The sequence below is a fragment of the Sciurus vulgaris genome (assembly GCF_902686455.1).
Source record: "Sciurus vulgaris genome assembly, chromosome: 5".
NCBI lineage: Eukaryota > Metazoa > Chordata > Mammalia > Rodentia > Sciuridae > Sciurus > Sciurus vulgaris.
Genome location: NC_136465.1, coordinates 153,477,514 through 153,496,327, shown reverse-complemented (window position 1 = coordinate 153,496,327; position 18,814 = coordinate 153,477,514). Strand labels below are relative to the sequence as shown.

At 32.0% G+C, this 18,814-nt stretch overlaps 1 protein-coding gene across 2 annotated transcripts in view; it reads left to right on the top strand.

The window, feature by feature from the left end:
- Nucleotides 1-18,814, top strand: part of EEA1 (early endosome antigen 1) — a 127,941-nt gene that overhangs the window by 85,682 nt on the left and 23,445 nt on the right. For both annotated transcript variants that reach the window (XM_079142821.1, XM_079142822.1), the window contains 4 exons: nt 2,408-2,608; nt 4,288-4,401; nt 6,947-7,102; nt 8,976-9,115. In XM_079142821.1, coding sequence (XP_078998947.1) covers nt 2,408-2,608; nt 4,288-4,401; nt 6,947-7,102; nt 8,976-9,115 — 611 coding nt within the window. The remainder of the gene's footprint in view (nt 1-2,407; nt 2,609-4,287; nt 4,402-6,946; nt 7,103-8,975; nt 9,116-18,814) is intronic.

The window sequence follows — 18,814 nt, the reverse complement described above, 5'->3', positions numbered from 1 at the left end:
GATGTAACTTATTAAACTGTTAACTATAGGTAAATCATTTAACCTTGTTAGCTTATTGGAAAAGTGGTGATGTTATTAATAGTGCACACTTGCCTTATAGCATTTTGTGTTGTTTAGAAAAAGGAATGAAAAACAAAATGTATTCATGAGTTATATGTACTAATCAAGTACTAGTTGTTACTGGGTGTTACTATTCAGATTTAACAGTTACTTATATTTGGATAATATAAGTCTTTGGACAATATATAGCTAATAATTTTGATAAGTTGCCTTGTTGTCACAATATTCATATGTAGTTAAAGAGAAACATAAAATTTAAATTAATACATATTCAAACTGAAAATAATTGACAGTTGCTTTTTTTGGGGAAGAATTATTTAGGAACCTAGAGAATTATTATTATCTAAATAAGAACATACTAAGAACAAAGTGTCAGTAGGTCATATCACTTTTCTAATTTTGGAATTAGAATATAATATAGATTACCCCCCAGATTTCCAAATTAGTTTTGAAGAATTCTTATAAGGAACTTCTTTGGTTAGTTTTTATGAAAAATTGTTTAGCTTATTTTTTAGTTATCTGCAATTTGACTTTGCTCATCATACAAATATGATCAACAAAGTCATGCTTTTTTTAAAAAAATAAAATAAATTGACTTACTTCTGGGGAGTTAGTAATGCATAGTTAGCCCTTCTGCCACCTAGAAAAATGGGAAATCATGTATAAAGTCATTGCTTTCAGTGATCCCTTTCTTCTCTGAGAAGAGAAATCAGGGAGGTGAAGTTTTTGACCCAGAGACATTTTTCCAGACCATGGTGAAGGTTGGGAGAGTCTAAGGAAAACACAATGATCTCACTGAACTGAGGAGTGAAAGATTGATATAAATTGAGAGACTGAAGTTCAGAGAGGTTAAGGCAGAGAAAAAGCTCTGGAACCTCTGGGGATCCCCTGGAGGCTTTGATGGAATGCTAAGTTTTGTATTAGAAGGTGAGATTCTACAAGGCCAGACAATGAGCAATATCAGGGAGCTACAGGCTGGAAAATTACCAGAGCTCACACAGGGCTGCATTTGTTTAAGTGCCAGTAGTCAGAGAAGAAAGACATAAAGAGTGGGAAATCCACACCAGAAATGTCACACCTTAGGAGAGGAGTAAGGCTAAAGTAGTCCTAGAGTAAAAGCTGCTGTACATCTGACCTAACAAAATGTGAAAACCAGCCTTGAAAAGGCCCAAATGAGCCACAGGTGCATTAACTACTTCCTGGAACAAAACTCAGCATTCTTTGAAAGAATGCAACAGAATCCTGACTGATCATGACAAATAACAAAAAAATTTACTAGAAATATGAATAAGCAAAAAAAAAAAATAACCAGAGAAAAATCATCTAATGGAAACAAACCCTAAAATAAAAGTTGATAAACTCATCAGATTAGTACTTTAAAACGCCTTTTAAAATATGCTTATGAGTATAAAGGGAAAACTATAATAATGGAGATTGGAGATGGAAGTGGAAATATTAAGGAATAACCAAATGAACTTCTAGAGAGCAAAATCTTAAAATACCTTAAATAAAAATATCATTGGATAGATTAAGCAAATAGAAAATAATGTACGTGAACTTGAAGACAAGGCAATTGAAACCATGCAAAATGAAACAAAGAAACAAACAAACAAAATGGCTATCAGGAGTTGGTGTGAAGAGAGCCTTAATCCATGTGATAGTATCGTTAAGTAGGCTGGCTTAATACAATGAGTCGCAGAAAGATGGGGAGGGGAGAAATATAGCTGTAGAAATAATGGCTGAAAAATTTTAAAATTTGAAAGTATAAATCCAAAGATTCAAAAACTCAATAAATTCAAAGCAAGGTACATGAAAAATTTCATATAAATTAAAAAAATTGTTGTTCTTTGAAAGATATCATTTTGAAAATAAAAGCCAAGACTCAGAGTGGGAGAAAATAACAGTTTACAAATAGCCAGCATATATAAGGAACTCTTGTTACTTTGTTAAACAATGATTGTCCAGGGCCAGAGATGGTAGTTGGAAATGATTACAGAGGGGCATGAGGAATATTTTAGGATAGTATATTCTCTGTCTTGATTATGGTGATGGTTAAAGAAGAGTATACATTTATCAAATCTCACATTATCAACTTAAATTAGATGAATTTTATTGCATATAAGTTATAACTGAATAGAGATGGTTTAAAAATATGTCTTTGATATTACTTCTTATGATTTGAGATATCAAGGTCAAGTATTTTTGGAAAGATCTGAGAAGTTTTACCTTAAAAACTTTGAGATAACATTGTATAGGTTTAATATTGTCATAGTGTTTAAATTTGGGCTTCTTAGTTTTTGTTATATCATTCGTGAACTTCATAATTAGAATCTTGCTTCTATAATAGGTAACTCAACTAACAGAGAAGCTAAAGAATCAGTCGGAAAGTCATAAACAAGCCCAGGAAAATTTACATGACCAGGTACAAGAGCAGAAGGCACATCTTAGAGCTGCACAGGACCGTGTCCTTTCTCTAGAAACCAGTGTCAATGAATTAAATAGCCAATTAAATGAAAGCAAGGAGAAGGTCTCCCAGCTTGACATACAGGTAGTATGGAATTATGCTGTTTAATGAACTTGTATGAATAGTGCACAAATTTTAGGCTGTCAAATGTTTTGGATTCTTTCTCTCCTTTGGCTTCACATATTATTAGAAAAATATTTGGAATAGAAATGACATTTAAAAATCTAGAAAATGTATTGAACTTTTCTGTTTGGACATGTTTTCTCTTTCTTCTTGTCTCTCCCTGTTGCTCCCCTGCCCCTTTTAGCAAACTACACTTCTGAAAATTACTAAATCATTTAGCTTTTTGATTTTTTTTTTTAATCAAGTCTTATTTGCTTTGGAAGTTCAAATTAGTTTGCTATTTTACCATAAGATCTCTATGTTATATGTATTTTTTATTTTCATTTAAAAAATTTTATGTAAAGATTTGATTTAAGAAAAAGAGCACCTATATGTATTACCTTTAGTATTTTAATTCTGTTGTTCCAGAAGTTTTGCTTAATGAGTAAATCATGGCATATGAAATAAGATGAATTTCTTTCTCCATTCTAAATATTGATTGCAGAGGGGCAGGCTATATGAAGGGCCTTGTATTTCCCCATCAAAGTATTTATGAAATAACATAAACCAGTAAAACTATTAATCTCCCCTGATTCTTCTTTATGTGTCCCATAATTTTGGAAAATATTTCATATTAGTTGAAGCATACTATATTAAAATATCATGGGCAATTATTTTGCATTAAAATATTTTATAACTTTTTGGTTCCTCAGATAGAATGTCATGTGTAAATGAAGCTGCTTCTGAAAAAATAAGCTCTTTATAGTCAGTGACATGCATTCATCAGATTTGCTTCCTATTGTTTAAAATGTAGATCTTTTTAGTTTTCACTTTTAATTCAATGTGTGTGTATATATATATATATATATATATATATATATATATATAAAACCATTGTTTCTGTGAAAGCTAAGTATTTAGCTATTGAGAAAACATTTTTCCTGTTAACTTAAAATTATTCCTACAGTGTATTTTAGATTTCTTATGTTTATTGATCCTTTCTTATATTTATTGTCCTCCCATGTTTTACCCTTTTCTCAAAATGTTTTGGTTCTGAATAGGTGCTTATATTTTGTGTGCTTTTTGCTTGATTTTATTTAAAGCTTATTGTTGAAAACGTTGACTTTTAATATGTAATTTTTTGACATTTTTATGAGCATCAAAAATAAAACCCTTTAGGTGAGAAGTTATTGGGTAATAGTGAATTTCAAATGTAGTTGTGGTTTGTCTAGGTGTTTTGTGTCCTTGGATTCTGGAAAAATTTTCTTTGAAGCCATCTTTTTTTTTTTTTTTTTTTTAAAGCATAGTTATTTAGTTTGTTGTTAACAGTGGTAGACTTAGATTCACTTAAAAAACTGCAATGTCCTTTCTCAGGAAAAAAGTATACCCTTTCTTTCTCACCAAAAGGGTACTTTAGTGTTTTGGGGTCATATAGGAACATTTTCCCATTGTTTCTTCAAACGTTTATTAAGAGTTTTCTCCCCTACCATTCCTATTTTGAGGATTTTTTCAGGCATATTTTTAAATATCTAAATCCTTATTTTTCTCTTTAACCAAAGGGCTTAATTTTTAAATAGCTTAGTGAAAAACCAATGTGCATTCAAGCAAGGGAAAATCAACAACTAAATATAGGATAAAATAATTTGTAAATTTTGTTACAGATTAAAGCCAAAACTGAATTACTACTATCAGCAGAAGCAGCAAAAACTGCCCAAAGAGCTGATCTTCAGAATCATTTGGACACAGCTCAGAATGCATTACAAGATAAACAGCAGGTAAGGAACCTGATGCAATTTCATATTATAATCTAATGCTTTGGTAGATAAATTTATTGAAAATTTATATAAAATGATACCCAATTTTATATTATCTTATAATTGTTTATCCTCCTTTACTCCTTCTTGGAGTTCTGACCCATTTGAGAGTAGATACAGGAGACAGATAGATGGAGATATCTATCTATAGATATATAGATAGATATCTATATATCTTTGCTTTTGATAAAACTCAACTGGTGTGCAGATGTACTTGGGTTTCCTAATATTGTATTGCATTTCTTCCCTGGCCTAGGCCTTGATTTGGAGTGGAAACATTTACTCCTAATTACTGAATTGTTGCCTCAACCCATCAAGCACCAATGATTAGGACAGAGGATAGACCTCCACATTTGTTTTTAGTAGTTATACAAGGCCATGACCCAGATGTTCTTACCTCTGAGAAATAGGAAAAGAGGGCTATGTATTCCAGTTCACTTAAAAGCTCCTCTTTTTCTCAGGGGTAAGAGGGACTGAGGGCTGGATGGAATATAGAAGTACTTTTCTCATACTTTTGATATAACAGAAATTTCTATTTTAGGGTCAAAGTACTAGTTAGATATTCTCACCTTTTATCAGGTACAAGTTTTTAGAATTTACTTGCTACTCAGGAAGTGATACTGGTTCCTGGTACTTTTTTTTTTTTTTTTTAATTCAGAAGTATAACAAATTTAAAAAGCAAGATAAAACAGTTTTATTTATTTGCCAGTTTACTCCAATTTCTTTTTATCTCCTTAGACGGAATGTTTGCTATTAAATTTGATATGTATCCTTTCAGACTTCTATAAGCATTGAAAATGTATGTGTATTTAATTATTTACATATGTGTACACACAGAAATTTTTCTTAATGAACAAGGAATCAGAGAATGTATGTTGTTCTGCAACTTGCTTTTTACTTACAGTATTTCTTCATACATCTGGAATGTTTTCTAATGATGAGGTCAGAGTCAGAAAATAAAGTGGCAAAATATAAGAATAACCACATAAAAGCTTAAAATTTATCTGTGAAAATATTAACAAAATTCTAAAGCAAATAGCAAAAAAAAAATTTATGGAATATGTCTGAAGGGTTAATATCCTAATTATTTAAAACACTTTTTACATAAGAAATAAATGAGCCTACAAGAAAATACAGGCTTAGCATTGTTAATACAAAACTCTGAGTCCCAAATGCTATAAAATCCAAAATTTATTGAGCACTGACTTGATGAATTTTGGAATATTTAGAATTTTGGATTTCCGATTAGTGGTGCTCAACCTGTAAAAGTCTATGCAGATATTCTAAAATAAAAATCTGAAATATGAAACAGTAATGGTCTGAAGCATTTCAATTAAGGCCTTCTTAATTTGTGTATCTTCAAAATTTTATTAGGAAATATTCAAGTTTATTAAGAGTCAGGTACAAATTGAAACAATAATGGAATACATTTACCTGTATAGAGGAAAAGTATGTATTACTAGTAGAAGGATGAAAGATGGTGGAAGAACAAATCACTTTAGTACATTGCTGGTGGTGGAATACATTAGTTCAACCTTTTGGGTGGGTTGGGTGAGAAGGAGCTATTTGGCAATATATTTCAAGAACATTAGAATTTTTCATATTCTTTAGATCACTTTTTCATTCTAAGGGAATAATCATAGATTTAAAGATTCTATTTGCATCTTTGTTAATATGGAGAGAATTTAATAGCAATCTAAGAATTTAATTGCAAGAGGTTTGACTAAGCAGTAAATTGTATCAATAAAATGAAAATTCATGCAGTTGAGTACAGTATTTTAGAAAACAATATTGAAGTTTTATAATGCCTTGTTTTGTAAAGACAAATGAGGCTGAAATAAAATAGTATGTAAAGTAAGATCCTATTTTTATTTTAAAAATACACAAAAAATATAAATTAGCATACAGAAAAGACTGGAAAGAAAGTTATCAAAACATCAGTAGTGATTATCCATGGGTAATAGACTTATTAGTAATTTTTGTTTGTTCTCTGTGCCACTGGGTATTTCAAATGAATTGTAGTATAATAGATGTAACCACTGTAATATTTTCAAAATATATTTTAAAATAGTATTTGGAATATTTTAAAATGTTTAATTGTAATATAAAATTGACTTTATTATTAGCCTCCTTAGTATTATGATGTAGGTTTTAGCTCCTAGAATAACTTTCTACAAGAACATTAAAAGGTTATTTCACTGGACTGGACGTATAACTCAGTGGTAGAATGCTTGCCTAGCATGCAAGAGGCCCTGTTTTGGATCCCCAGAACCACAATCAAACAACAATATTATTTAACTGTTATACATACAAAGTATCTCACTCTATCAAACTCCATTTCAGGTCCTTTATATTGGTGGAGAAAGAGAGCTTCTGACAAATCATTATTTGGGGTCTGACTCCAGATTTTTCTTAATAAAATTAGTTTTCTATTTCACTTTGAATATCTGGGCACTACAATATAGTAAACCTTACCAAAATTTTCATCAATTGTGCTTCTCTGTAGGAACTGAATAAGATCACCTCTCAGTTGGATCAGGTCACTATAAAGTTACAAGATAAGCAAGAACATTGCATTCAGCTGGAAAGCCATCTTAAAGAATATAAAGAGAAACACCTCTCTTTAGAACAAAAAATTGAAGAGCTAGAAGGTCAGATTAAGGTTTGTATACAAGAAGTTGAGTTTAGTTGTATTTTCTACTCAGTAGCTTTGGAATCTGATATCTACATGGAATCAAAGATTTTTATTTAAGAAAGGTGAAGTTATGGTATATAATTTCAAAAAATTATAATTTTTAACTGTTTCAATTTTGGATTCCATCTTTATTTTTATTTTTTGTTTTTTGATGTGTATTTTTATTTTTATTAGTGCATTATAGTAATATATAATAGTGGGGTTCATTTTGACATATTCATAAATGTATATCCATCTTTATTTTTAATTCCTTTATTAATGGATGACTTTTATAAGTAACAGTTAACATATATACTGATTTCCTTATAAAGTATTAACTATTTCCAAGAAATGACCAACCAGGGATTCATTTTATAATTACAAGAAATTTATCAAATTTTTGTTGTTGTAAAGTATCTTTTATACCTTCATTTTTCCATCTTCCTTTCTATTCCAATATAATATTTCAGACATGGTAGACTTTTTTCTTTTTTTAACTTTTTCATTTTTAAGCTTTACATATTTAACCTTTGGATTTTGCTTCTAATCTAATAATACATTTAAGCCATACATGATAAACTGAATCTTTAACACAATTCCAAGTGAAGGAGTTGCTTTACTAAGAGAAGAAGTCATTGGATATATCAAAGAGGGATTTGATCTGAGTCTTTTGTCCTTTAAATTAGAACTATTAGGTGTTAAACAAAATTTTCTTAAGTTACTCTGTGAGTGGGTGTATGTATGTATGTGTATATATGTGTGTATAAATATATATATATATAACTTACATTTCCATAATAAGGTGAAATGTATATGTGATTACAGAATCACAAGATATGGGGATGTGTGTGTGTGTGTGTGTGTGTGTGTGTGTGTTTTCAATGAGGAAATGATGTTTATAATTCTGTTTATGGGTTCTTTTTTTCTTTTTCTTTTCTTTACAACCAATGATAGTAGTAATGACAAATCACTTCAGATTATGATTGAAAAGAATGGAAATACTATTTCACTGAAAAGTATCTAATAAGAATTCTATGTTGGGTACCTTTTAAAAATAGTAGTTATTTAGAATGAGAATTCTGTTGTGATCATCAGCTCTTTAACATTTTGTTATTACTTTAAGAGGTATTCTATATGTTTCATATGAACATTGCTGTGGAATTAATTTGTAACACTAAAAATCTTTTGTGAATATTTTCAATATAGGTGTTGATTAAGAGCCATAGGTACCATTTTATAAAATATTTGTTTGCAAAATCATTATGACTGTGCAAGAAAACACATTGCTTATAGATATTTAAACTTGTGTTTAGCATTTGAGTTTGCAAATTTGTAAAAATGCATACTACATTCTGAAGAACAATAATGTCTAAACCAAGAGATAATGAAGCAAAATCAGGAACTAAATTGTCTTTATATTTAAGGTCAATGGGTGTTAATGAGAAGGCCTATAGGATAACTCCATTTTAATTTTAAATCTTATAATTACTTCAGTGTTTTTAACTGAATATAAAGATAATGTACTTTAAGTAGGTACACGAGTGACCTGTTACTTAATATTTTTCAATTTACATTAACTTCTTTTAGTCTAGTAATAAATGTTTTAAGTTTATTCTCTTTTTCCGGATTGATTTTAAAAGTACACAGTAAATGTTTATTATGTATAAAGTGTATGCTAGGTCCTGTGAAAGATCATAAAATAAATAAACCCCTTACTCAGTAATGGTTTTAGAATGTGTTTATTGTAACATTTTTGTGTGTTATGTCAATACCAATTTGAATATAAGCAAAAATGTTACAGTATTTTAATAATAGATTGATAATTATCAACTTTAGAGTGACTACTTTATTTCTTCCATAGAAACTAGAAGCTGATACTCTTGATGTAAAAGCAAGCAAGGAGCAAGCTTTGCAGGATCTTCAACAGCAAAGACAGCTGAATAAAGATTTAGAGCTTAGAACCACAGAATTGAGTAAACAACTTGAAGCAGAGAAAGAAATGTAAGCTAAACCCCCTCATTTATAAATTAAGGAAGAGATTATAGATTAAATATTAAAATTTCCTTAAGATTTCAATTTTGCTATCATCATCCTTAAATGTTTATTCTGTGTTGGTTTTGTAACATATTGATGTCAATATGAAAGAAAAACGAAACCATCATAATGTGGTTAGAGTTAATGTCACTAAGAAAGGACTGAAAACTTAATTTTATAAAATTTGGGCCAGATAGTCTCTTTTCAATGATAATATGGTACCTATTTCTATTGAGCAATTGTTTTGAGTTCTTACCAGTTTGGATATATTAATATCAAAGTTTAAAGTTTAGGGATATTTATGTGTATCACCCAAGAGCACTCAGGCTTATGCTTTCAAGTACTGTGTCAAGTTAAGGATTGGATCTTTTCTTTTCTTTTTGCAGTGCTGGGGATTGAACCTAAGGGTCTTGGGCTTGCAAGGCAAAGCACTCTACCAAATGAGCCATATCCCCAGCCCTTGTATAATTTCTTATAATAAATTATTTTCTTTTAGCTTTGTGATGCATTTTGGCAAATTGTCTATGTTATTGAGCATAAAGGAAACACCAGAATCCATCCACATCTTTTAAATTTTATTATTGAGGTAAATGTACACACAGTTAAATACACAGATTTTATGTATACAATTTGAGTTTTAATAAGTGTATACTCTGTGTAACCATGCTTCCTTCAACTCTCCCTCCCCTATATGAAACTTTTATCACTCCTGAAGTTTCTTCATATGTCCTAGTCAATACCTTCCCTTTTCCCTGTGGAAAATCACAGTTCTATTTTAGTCTGTATAGATTTTGTTTTTGAACTTTGTCTAAGTATAATCATGATTTATTCTTTTTGTGACTAGCTCTTTTCCACGTAGTGTTCTGCTTTTTAAAATTCATCTATGTAGTCGAATGAATTCATTCTTTTTATTTATTACTGTTATTCCACTGAACCTACTATAATTTATTTTCTTGCTAACAGGTATTTTGGGGTTGTTTCTAGGTTTTAGCTGTTATGAAGAAAGATGCTGTGAATATTCTCATAAAAGTATTTTTCTGTGAAACTGCTGGGTTACGGTGGGGAAAGTGTGTTTAAAAATAGATAAAATTGCCAGAACTTTTTGCAAAGTGGTTGTCCCATTTCATACTCCTACTGGAAATGTTGCAGTTGCTTCATATCCTTACTGGTATTTGGTGTTATGTTATCGGTTCTCTTAATTTTGGGCATCTGTTGAGTGTGAAATGGTCTTTCATTGTGGGTTTTATATGTGTGTGTGTGTGTGTGTGTGTGTGTGTGTGTGTATGTATACACCAGGGATTGAAAACAGGGGTGCTTAATCACTGAGCCATATTGCCAACCCTTTTTATTTTATTTTATTTTACTTTATTTTTAATTTTACTGTCCTTTTTTTTTTTATTTTTTTTCCCTTCCCCCTACCCCTCCCACCCCTCTTTCCTCACTATCCATCCTTCCTCTGTTCTTGCCTCCCTCCCACACCCCATTATGTATCACCATCCGCTTATCAGAGAGATCTTTTGGCCTTTGGTTTTTTGGGATTGGCTTATCTCACTTAGCATGATATTCTCCAACTTCATCCATTTGCTTGCAAATGCCATAATTTTATTCTTTATGGCTGAGTAATATTCCATTGTGTACATATACCATAGTTTCTTTATGCATTCATCAATTGAAGGGCATCTAGGTTGGTTCCACAATCTATTGTGAATTGAGCAGCTAAGAACATTGATGTGGCTGCATCACTGTAGTATGCTGATTTTAAGTCCTTGGGGTATAGGCCAAGGAGTGGGATAGCTGGGTCAAATGGTGGTTCCATTCCAAGTTTTCTACAGAATCTCCATACTGCTTTCCAGAGTGGCTGCACTAATTTGCATACCCACCAGCAGTATATGATTGTACCTTTTCCCCCACATCCTTGCCAACACCTATTGTTGCTTGTATTCTTGATAACTGACATTCTAATTGGGGTGAGGATGAAATCTTAGGGTAGTTTTGATTTGCATTTCTTTTATTACTAGAGAGGTTGAACATTTTTTCATATGTTTGTTGATTGCTTGTAGATCTTCTTCTGTGAAGCGTCTGCTCATTTCCTTAGCCCATTTGTTGATTGGGTTATTTGTATTCTTAGTATAAAGTTTTTTGAGTTTTTTATAGATCCTGGAGATTAGTGCTCTATTTGAAGTATGTGTGGCAAAGATTTTCTCCTACTCTGTAGGCTCTCTCTTCACATTGCTGATAGTATTCTTTGCTGAGAAAAAACTTTTTAGTTTGAATCTATCCCAATTATTAATTCCTTCTCTTATTTCTTGTGTTTTGGGAGTCATATTAAGGAAGTATGATCCTAGGCCAACATGATGAAGATTTGGACCTACTTTTTCTTCTGTAAGGTGCAGGGTCTCTGGTCTGATTCCGAGGTCCTTGATCCATTTTGAGTTGACTTTTGTGCAGGGTGAGATATAGGGGTTTAGTTTCATTTTGCTGCATATGGATTTCCAATTTTCCCAGCACCATTTGTTGAACAGGATATCTTTTCTCCATTGTATGTTTCTGACACCTTTGTCTAGTATGAGAAAACTATTTATTTGGGTTTGTCTCTGTGTCCTATTTTATTTTATTTTTTATTTTGAGACAGGGTCTTGCTAAGTTGCTTAGGGCCTCTCTTAGTTGCTGAAGCTAGCTTTGAACTTGTGATCATCTTGCCTCTGCCTCCCAGCCTCTGGGATTACAGGCTTGTGTTTCTCTCATGAGGCTCTTAAAAACCTTTCAAATGTTTTTGCTCACATGAGTCTGTTAAATTCTTTTGACTCTTTAAATATTTCTATTAGAGTTTTTTTTTATTACTGACTTCTTAGAATTCTTTTTTATTATTATTTTTATTGAGACCGAATAGTTGTACATCTTTATGAGGTACATTATAATTCCATACATGCATACAATGTGTGATGAAAAGATCAGAGTACTTAAGCCCTTCCATGTTCCATGTCCTCAAATGTTAAACATTTCTATGTGTTGGAAGCTTTCATATTTTCCAGTTATTTTGAAATATATGTTTCTCATCATAACCAGTAGTTACCCTACTGTGCTATAGAAAACTAGAATTGTTTTTTGGTGCCCCTTCTCTAACTTCTTTCCTTGGAGTTACTTGTATATTTGAAATGCCAATCCTTTGATAGACAGATATATAATAAAGCATTTTTCCCCAGTCCGTGGCTTATCTTTAGTTCTTTTTTTTTTTTTAATGGTGTCTTTCAATGAATATAAATATAAAATTTTTGTTAAATTCAATTTCTTGTTTTTTCTTTTATTTTTTATATTTTGTGTTCTAAGAAACCTTTGCTTATCCCTAGAATTTATGAAAAATTGTTTTAGTTTTTTTGTTTGTTTTTTAGAAGTTTTATAGTTTTTGTCTTTATATTTCAGTCAGGGCTCTATCTTGAATTTATTTTTGTGTGAAGGTCTGAGTGAGAGATCCAGGATAACTTTTTTCCCCATGTATTATTAAATTATTCCAATACCATTTGTTGAAGAAAAAAACAAACAACTTTCCCCCCATTAAGTGACTTGACATCTTTGTCAAAAGCAGTTTACCTTATATTTGTGGCCTTTATTCTTTTCTGCTGATCTGCTAATCTGTGTGTCTCTATGTATATTGACACCAATGGTACCATCCAATGTTGATGATCTTGTTTTTTTTAGTTTTATGGTAAGTATTATATCAGTCATCCATCTATATTCCTTTTAAAGATTGTCTTGATTTTTCTAAGCTCATTGTTTTCCATATAAATTTTCATATTAACTCATCCATTTCTTTATATAAAGTTGTTGGATTTTGATTGGAATTGCACTGAAACTATAATTCAGTTATAATTCAATTGGGGAGAATTGACATTTTAACTATACTGAGTATTCTAATTCACCAAGATGGTATATATTTATCTACTTAGATCTTTAATTTCTCTTGGTAGCATGTTGTTGTTTTTAAAAAATGGATCTTGGGCATCTTTTGTTAAATTTATTACTATTATATGTTTTTCAATGTTATTTTATTTTATTTTATTTATTTATTTTTTTTGCGGTGCTGGGGATCGAACCCAGGGCCTTGTGCTTGCAAGGAAAGCAGTCTACCGACTGAGCTATCTCCCCAGCCCTTCAATGTTATTTTAAATGAAATTAATTTTTAAAAATTTAGTTTCACACTTGCTTATGACTACTATAAAATACATTTTTTTTTATTGACTAACTTTTTACCCCTTAACCTTGTCAAGTTTATCTTATCGTTTTAATCATTATTTTGTAGAATTTTTGAGTTTTTTTTTTTTTTTTTTGGTTGTTGTTGTTTTGCTACTGGGAATTTTGCCCAGGGTGCTTAAGTTCTGAGCCACATTCCCAGCCCTTTTTATATTTTATTTAGAGACAGGGTCTTGCTAAGTTGCTTAGGGCCTCACTAAGCTGCTGAGGCTGGCTTTGTTTGAACTTGCTGTTCTACTGCCTTAGCCTCCCAAGCCACTGAGATTACAGGCCTGCTCCACCACACCAGGAGAGATTTTTTTTTTTTGGTGGGGGTGGCTAACTCTTTTTTTTTTTTTTTTTTTAATTTTACTTATTATTTTTTTTAAATTTATTTTTATTGTAAACAAATGGGATACATGCTGTTTCTGTTTGTACATGAAGTAAAGGCATACCATTTGTGTAATTTTTTTTTTAAAGTAGAAAAATCTTGTTACCTGTGAATAGAGACAGTTTTACTTCTTCCTTCCCAGTGTGTAGGTTTTGTTTTTGTTTTTGTTTAAAATAAGGTCTTTTTCTTGATTTGTTGTTGGATGGAACTTCCAGTAAAATTTTGAATGTAAATTGTAATAAGAGATATTTTTGCACTGTTAACAATCTTATGCAGTAGTGTTTCACCAAGTTTGAGGTTAGCTGTTGGTATTCCATAGATTCCTTTTATCAACAACATTGCTTACTATATCTAGTTTTGTTTAAATTTTTCTTAAATTATGCCTGCATTTTATGAACTTTTTCTGCATCTATTGATATGATTATATAGTGTTTCTTCTTTATCTGTTTAGTGAATTGATTTTCTCATATAAACCAATCTTGTTTTTCTGGAATAAATTCCACTTGACCATGCTGTATTATCTTTTCTGTATTTTGTTTTCTAGTTGATAATTCAGTTGGTTCCTAATTCTGTAGGTTCCACTTCTGTATATTCAACTGAGGATTGAAAATATTCAGAGAAAGAAATTGTGTCTGAGCTGAATATGTACAGACTGTTTCCACCTTGTCATTATTCCCTAAGCAATGTAGCACAACTATTTCCATAACCTTTATATGATATTAAATATTTTAAGTCATCTAGAGGTAATTTAAAGTGTACAGGAGGATGTGTGTAGGTTATATGAAAATACTACACCACTTTACATATAAAGAACTTGAGCATCTGCAGATTTTATTTATTATTGGGGCCTGAAAACAATTTCAATGGATAATGAAAGACAAGTGTACTTTGTTAAGTATTTTTCATGCTCTCATGAAATGTAATTTTTTTTTTAATATCATTGTCACATTTTGGTATTATAGTTACACTGATCATAAAAAGGAATTGAGATGTATTTCTTCCTCCCCAACTTTCTGAAAGTATTATTTGAGATAGGTACTATTTACTTCATGAATGTTTGGTGGAATTTGCCAATTAATTCACCCAACTGGGTGTGAAACGGGGGATTCAATTTATTTAATGGATAGAAGGCTATTCTGATTTTTAAATTTATTTTTCTTGAGTTTTTTTGGTTATTTGCATCTTTCTAAGAATTTGCCCCTTTTATTTGATCTTCAAATTTATTGACATAATATTCTACTTTTAATGTCTGTAGGATGTATGATAATGTCCCATTTTTGTTCTTAATAGTAGTTTCCCTCTTGTTTCTTGATGAACTTAGAGATTTATCAGTTTTAACAGACTTGTATAAAAAAGCTGTCCTTCCTTCATGTTAATGTTGATTTTGATCATGCCATGAGATCTTTAGTAGATATATCATCAGAATTATTAGATATAAATGATTTTATTTATTTATTTATTTATTTTTGTAGATGGACACAGTATCTTTATTTTATTTATTCATTTTTATGTGGTGCTGAAAATTGAACCCAGTGCTTCACATATGCTAGGCATGTACTCTACCATTGAGCCACAACCCTAGCCCATGATTTTATTTTTATCCATTAATTTTTTGTTTCATTTATTTCTCCTCTATTACGTTTTCCTTTGACTTACTTTCGGTTTAGTTTGCCCCCTCCCCACAGCTTTTTTGAGACCCAAAGGTTTATTTTGGAAAGTAGAGACACATTCAAGAGAGAATGTGAGCTATCTCAAGAGTGAGCAGCTTTGGGTGTAAAGCAAAGATACACATTTAAGGGACAATGAGGGCCAGCTGGAGAGGAGACAGCAACCCCTTGCTATGGGTGTTGTTATTTATAGAGAGATCGTTGCTAAGGGCTGGACTAGAGGTGGGGCCAGGGTGGAGTGTACAATTTGCACCAGTTTTGGCAGTGCTTGCCCATTGACCTCATATTACTTTTGCAGGCAAGGGCAAAGTGTTTTCCCTTTTTGTAAAAAATAGTGTTTTAATATGAAAGTTTCCTGTGGCTATTCCCATTTTGTAGTGTCTGTTTTTTTGTTTGTTTATTTGTTTTTACAGTGCTGGGGATTTGAACCCAGGGCCTTGTGCTTGCGAGACAAGCACTCTACCAACTGAGCTATATCCCCAGCCCCTGTAGTGTCTGTTTCTTTTTCTCAGCTCCTCACTACCTTTTTATTTCTCAATGTTTGATGTCAGATTTCTGCAGTTGGAAGTTACATGTCTTATTCTAATAAAATCAGTATGACAGTTTTTTAACATGGAATAAATTATCTTGAATGATGTCTTCTTTATAATTTGCACTAATGTGGTCAGTGGGCTTATGGCAGTAACAAGTATAAGGGGAAATTAGTTTAGAATATATTAGGACCTATAACAATTGTGTTATGAAATTTCAGCTCTTTCTGGTGGCAGAAGTGAGTATGTGGTTCTGGGAACATTCCATATAGCCATAAAAGTGCAGAGTTGTGGCATCATTCCTTCACTCTCAAAGTAGAGTTAATCTCTTGCTCAGCTTGTCATTCCTTGAAGTTAATGTTGATTTTGGTCATGCCATGAGATGTTCAGTGGACACATCACTCACCAGACTTTTGATGAATAAAAATCATTCCTGCTCCATTCATTTGAATGTTTTCATAGGAGGGCTTGTGACTGGTCACATTTAAAAAATTATATTTTGTACTTATTTTATTTGCTTATAAGGACACTTGAATACAATATTTAAATGCATTTCAGGAAACCTGAGCATTGTGGTTGCTGTGCCAATAACAGATAACTCTACTAGCTAAAATACACAATTCCTTTCATCTGTTGGGTACTTCTGTTTTATGAAGCATCTTCACATATGGTCTCATTTGAACTCATATCAGCTCTGAAATGAAAACAAGGTAGATTTTATTTCAACTTTATAGATGAGGACACCTGACCAGGCCAAATTTTAATGAGAAGCAGAACTAGAAGTATAACTTTGATATTTTGACTCCAAGTATCAGAAAAGACTTCAAGAAGGAACTGTGCATGAGATAAGTTGGGTTATGCTGCAGAAAAGAAAACCCAAGTATCTCCAAGGCTTAAGCAACAGGGACTTATTTCTGATCATATTAGTCCACGGCAGGTGGGTTTACTTTCCAAGGCTACCACCCTTCATGCATGCAAGCAATTTAGTGCCCCTCTTCTTCCTTCTTATTGCTGTCTCATGGTCTCTGTGGTTGAACACAAGGAACAGAGTATTGCAATGAAAATCAAATGTTTTGACCTAGAAATGATACTCATTTTCCTTCCTGCTCATGAGCAAGAACTTGTCTCCTGACCCTGCCTGATTGCAAGCAGAGAACTCAAGTTTCCTGTGTGCCCAGGGCATGGCTGAGTCCTAAGACACTTCTCTACATATAAGATAGTGAAAAATAAATAGGAGTTGTAGAAATAGGAAGAGGCCCCTCAAGAATACTTGTGAAAACAGTATAAAGAAATCCACACAGAACATTTGATCTTTTTGAAAGCCTAGTACTGGGTTGTTTCACATATATTTTTCTCAGTTGATCCTGATGACAGTCCTGTAAAGTAGACACCATCACCCTTTTTATGATTTAGGAAACTGAAGCCCAGAAGGCTACTTAATTTACTCCGGAGCTCACACTAAAAAGCAGAGGGAAGTCTGACTCCCTTGCTCTTCTTTTTCTCTATGTCCCAATTTCATATAATGATCTCTTCTGCATCCCTTAAGGGATTTATTTTTACAAGGGAAGTTACTGAGAATGAATACACAAGGCTGGCAATTCTACTGGCAGTGTTGTATTTCTTAAACTGGGTGATGAGCACACAATGTTTGTGTGTAATTCTTTGTGCTTTTTATGACTTAAATATTTCAAAAACACATTCTTTTAAAGGGGGGACAGTTGAGTCTGAGAACTAGTGACTGGTCACATTTAAGTAGAATTTGTATTTAAACTCCAAATAGGCCAGTCTGTCTGAGTTGATGAACTTGAATGGTATCAAATGTTTGAGGACTGTTGATCTTTCCAAAAGTAAAAGTGGAGACAAAGAGCCTGGGAAAAATGTCTTTCAGGGAGGTGAAACAAACCCATCAGAGTTGATGATTAAGTTGGTTCACACTTTCAAGGAATTCATCCTTGTTTTGAAGATGTAGTAGGAAAGAAACATTTTTTGTTCTTATACCTGGTAAATCAGGTTCTGATCATTGGAACTGAATGATCTACAGGTGTGTTTTGCCTTAAGTGGCATTCCTCTCACTGTAGTTTCCGGTACCTGGGTATCTGGGGAGAATATCTGCTCATTAGTCCATGAAGATCGCCTCTGAGTTGATTCTTCTGTTCTTCCTCAAGGTTCCAGCAGGCCCATTAATCTTTCTGTTCCTATTTTGTTCTTTGTCCTAATCTCATATTTCAGAAATCACTCATAGGTTCCCACATCATATCAAGGTAGGAAAACCTTTAAGACTAAGATCTTTATCACCTCTGTATTTCATGCAAATATTCCTCCTCTGGGGTCTTGTATTTCTAGATTACTACACAGGAAAGGAAATTTGGGTCCTTTCTGCTCTTATTTCATGTAAACATATCTGGGGTTTGACCAAACCCCACCAATGAGCACAGGGCTTAGCCACCAAGTTCCACTTTCCCGGGGCCAACCTATATTTGGGCACTTAATCCTTTCCTCCAACATTCATCTTTTTTTTTTTTTTTTTTTTTTTAATTAACTTATTTAAAATTTTTTTCTAATTAGTGCCAACACTCATCTTACAATGTATTTTTATTACTCTGAAGTATTACGTATTTTCTAATTTCTTTATTTCTTCTTTGATACATTGCTTATTTTCCAAATGTTTGGAACTTTTGTTGTTATTTGGAGCTTTTCTAGATATGTTATTGTTATTGATTTCTAATTCCATTGTTGCAGAAAATATGCTTGGTTAAAATTTAAACTTTCAAAATGCATGGCCCAATGTATGACTTATCTTAGATAATTTTCTGTGTGCACATAAGTGTACTCTGTGTTGTTGGGTACAGTG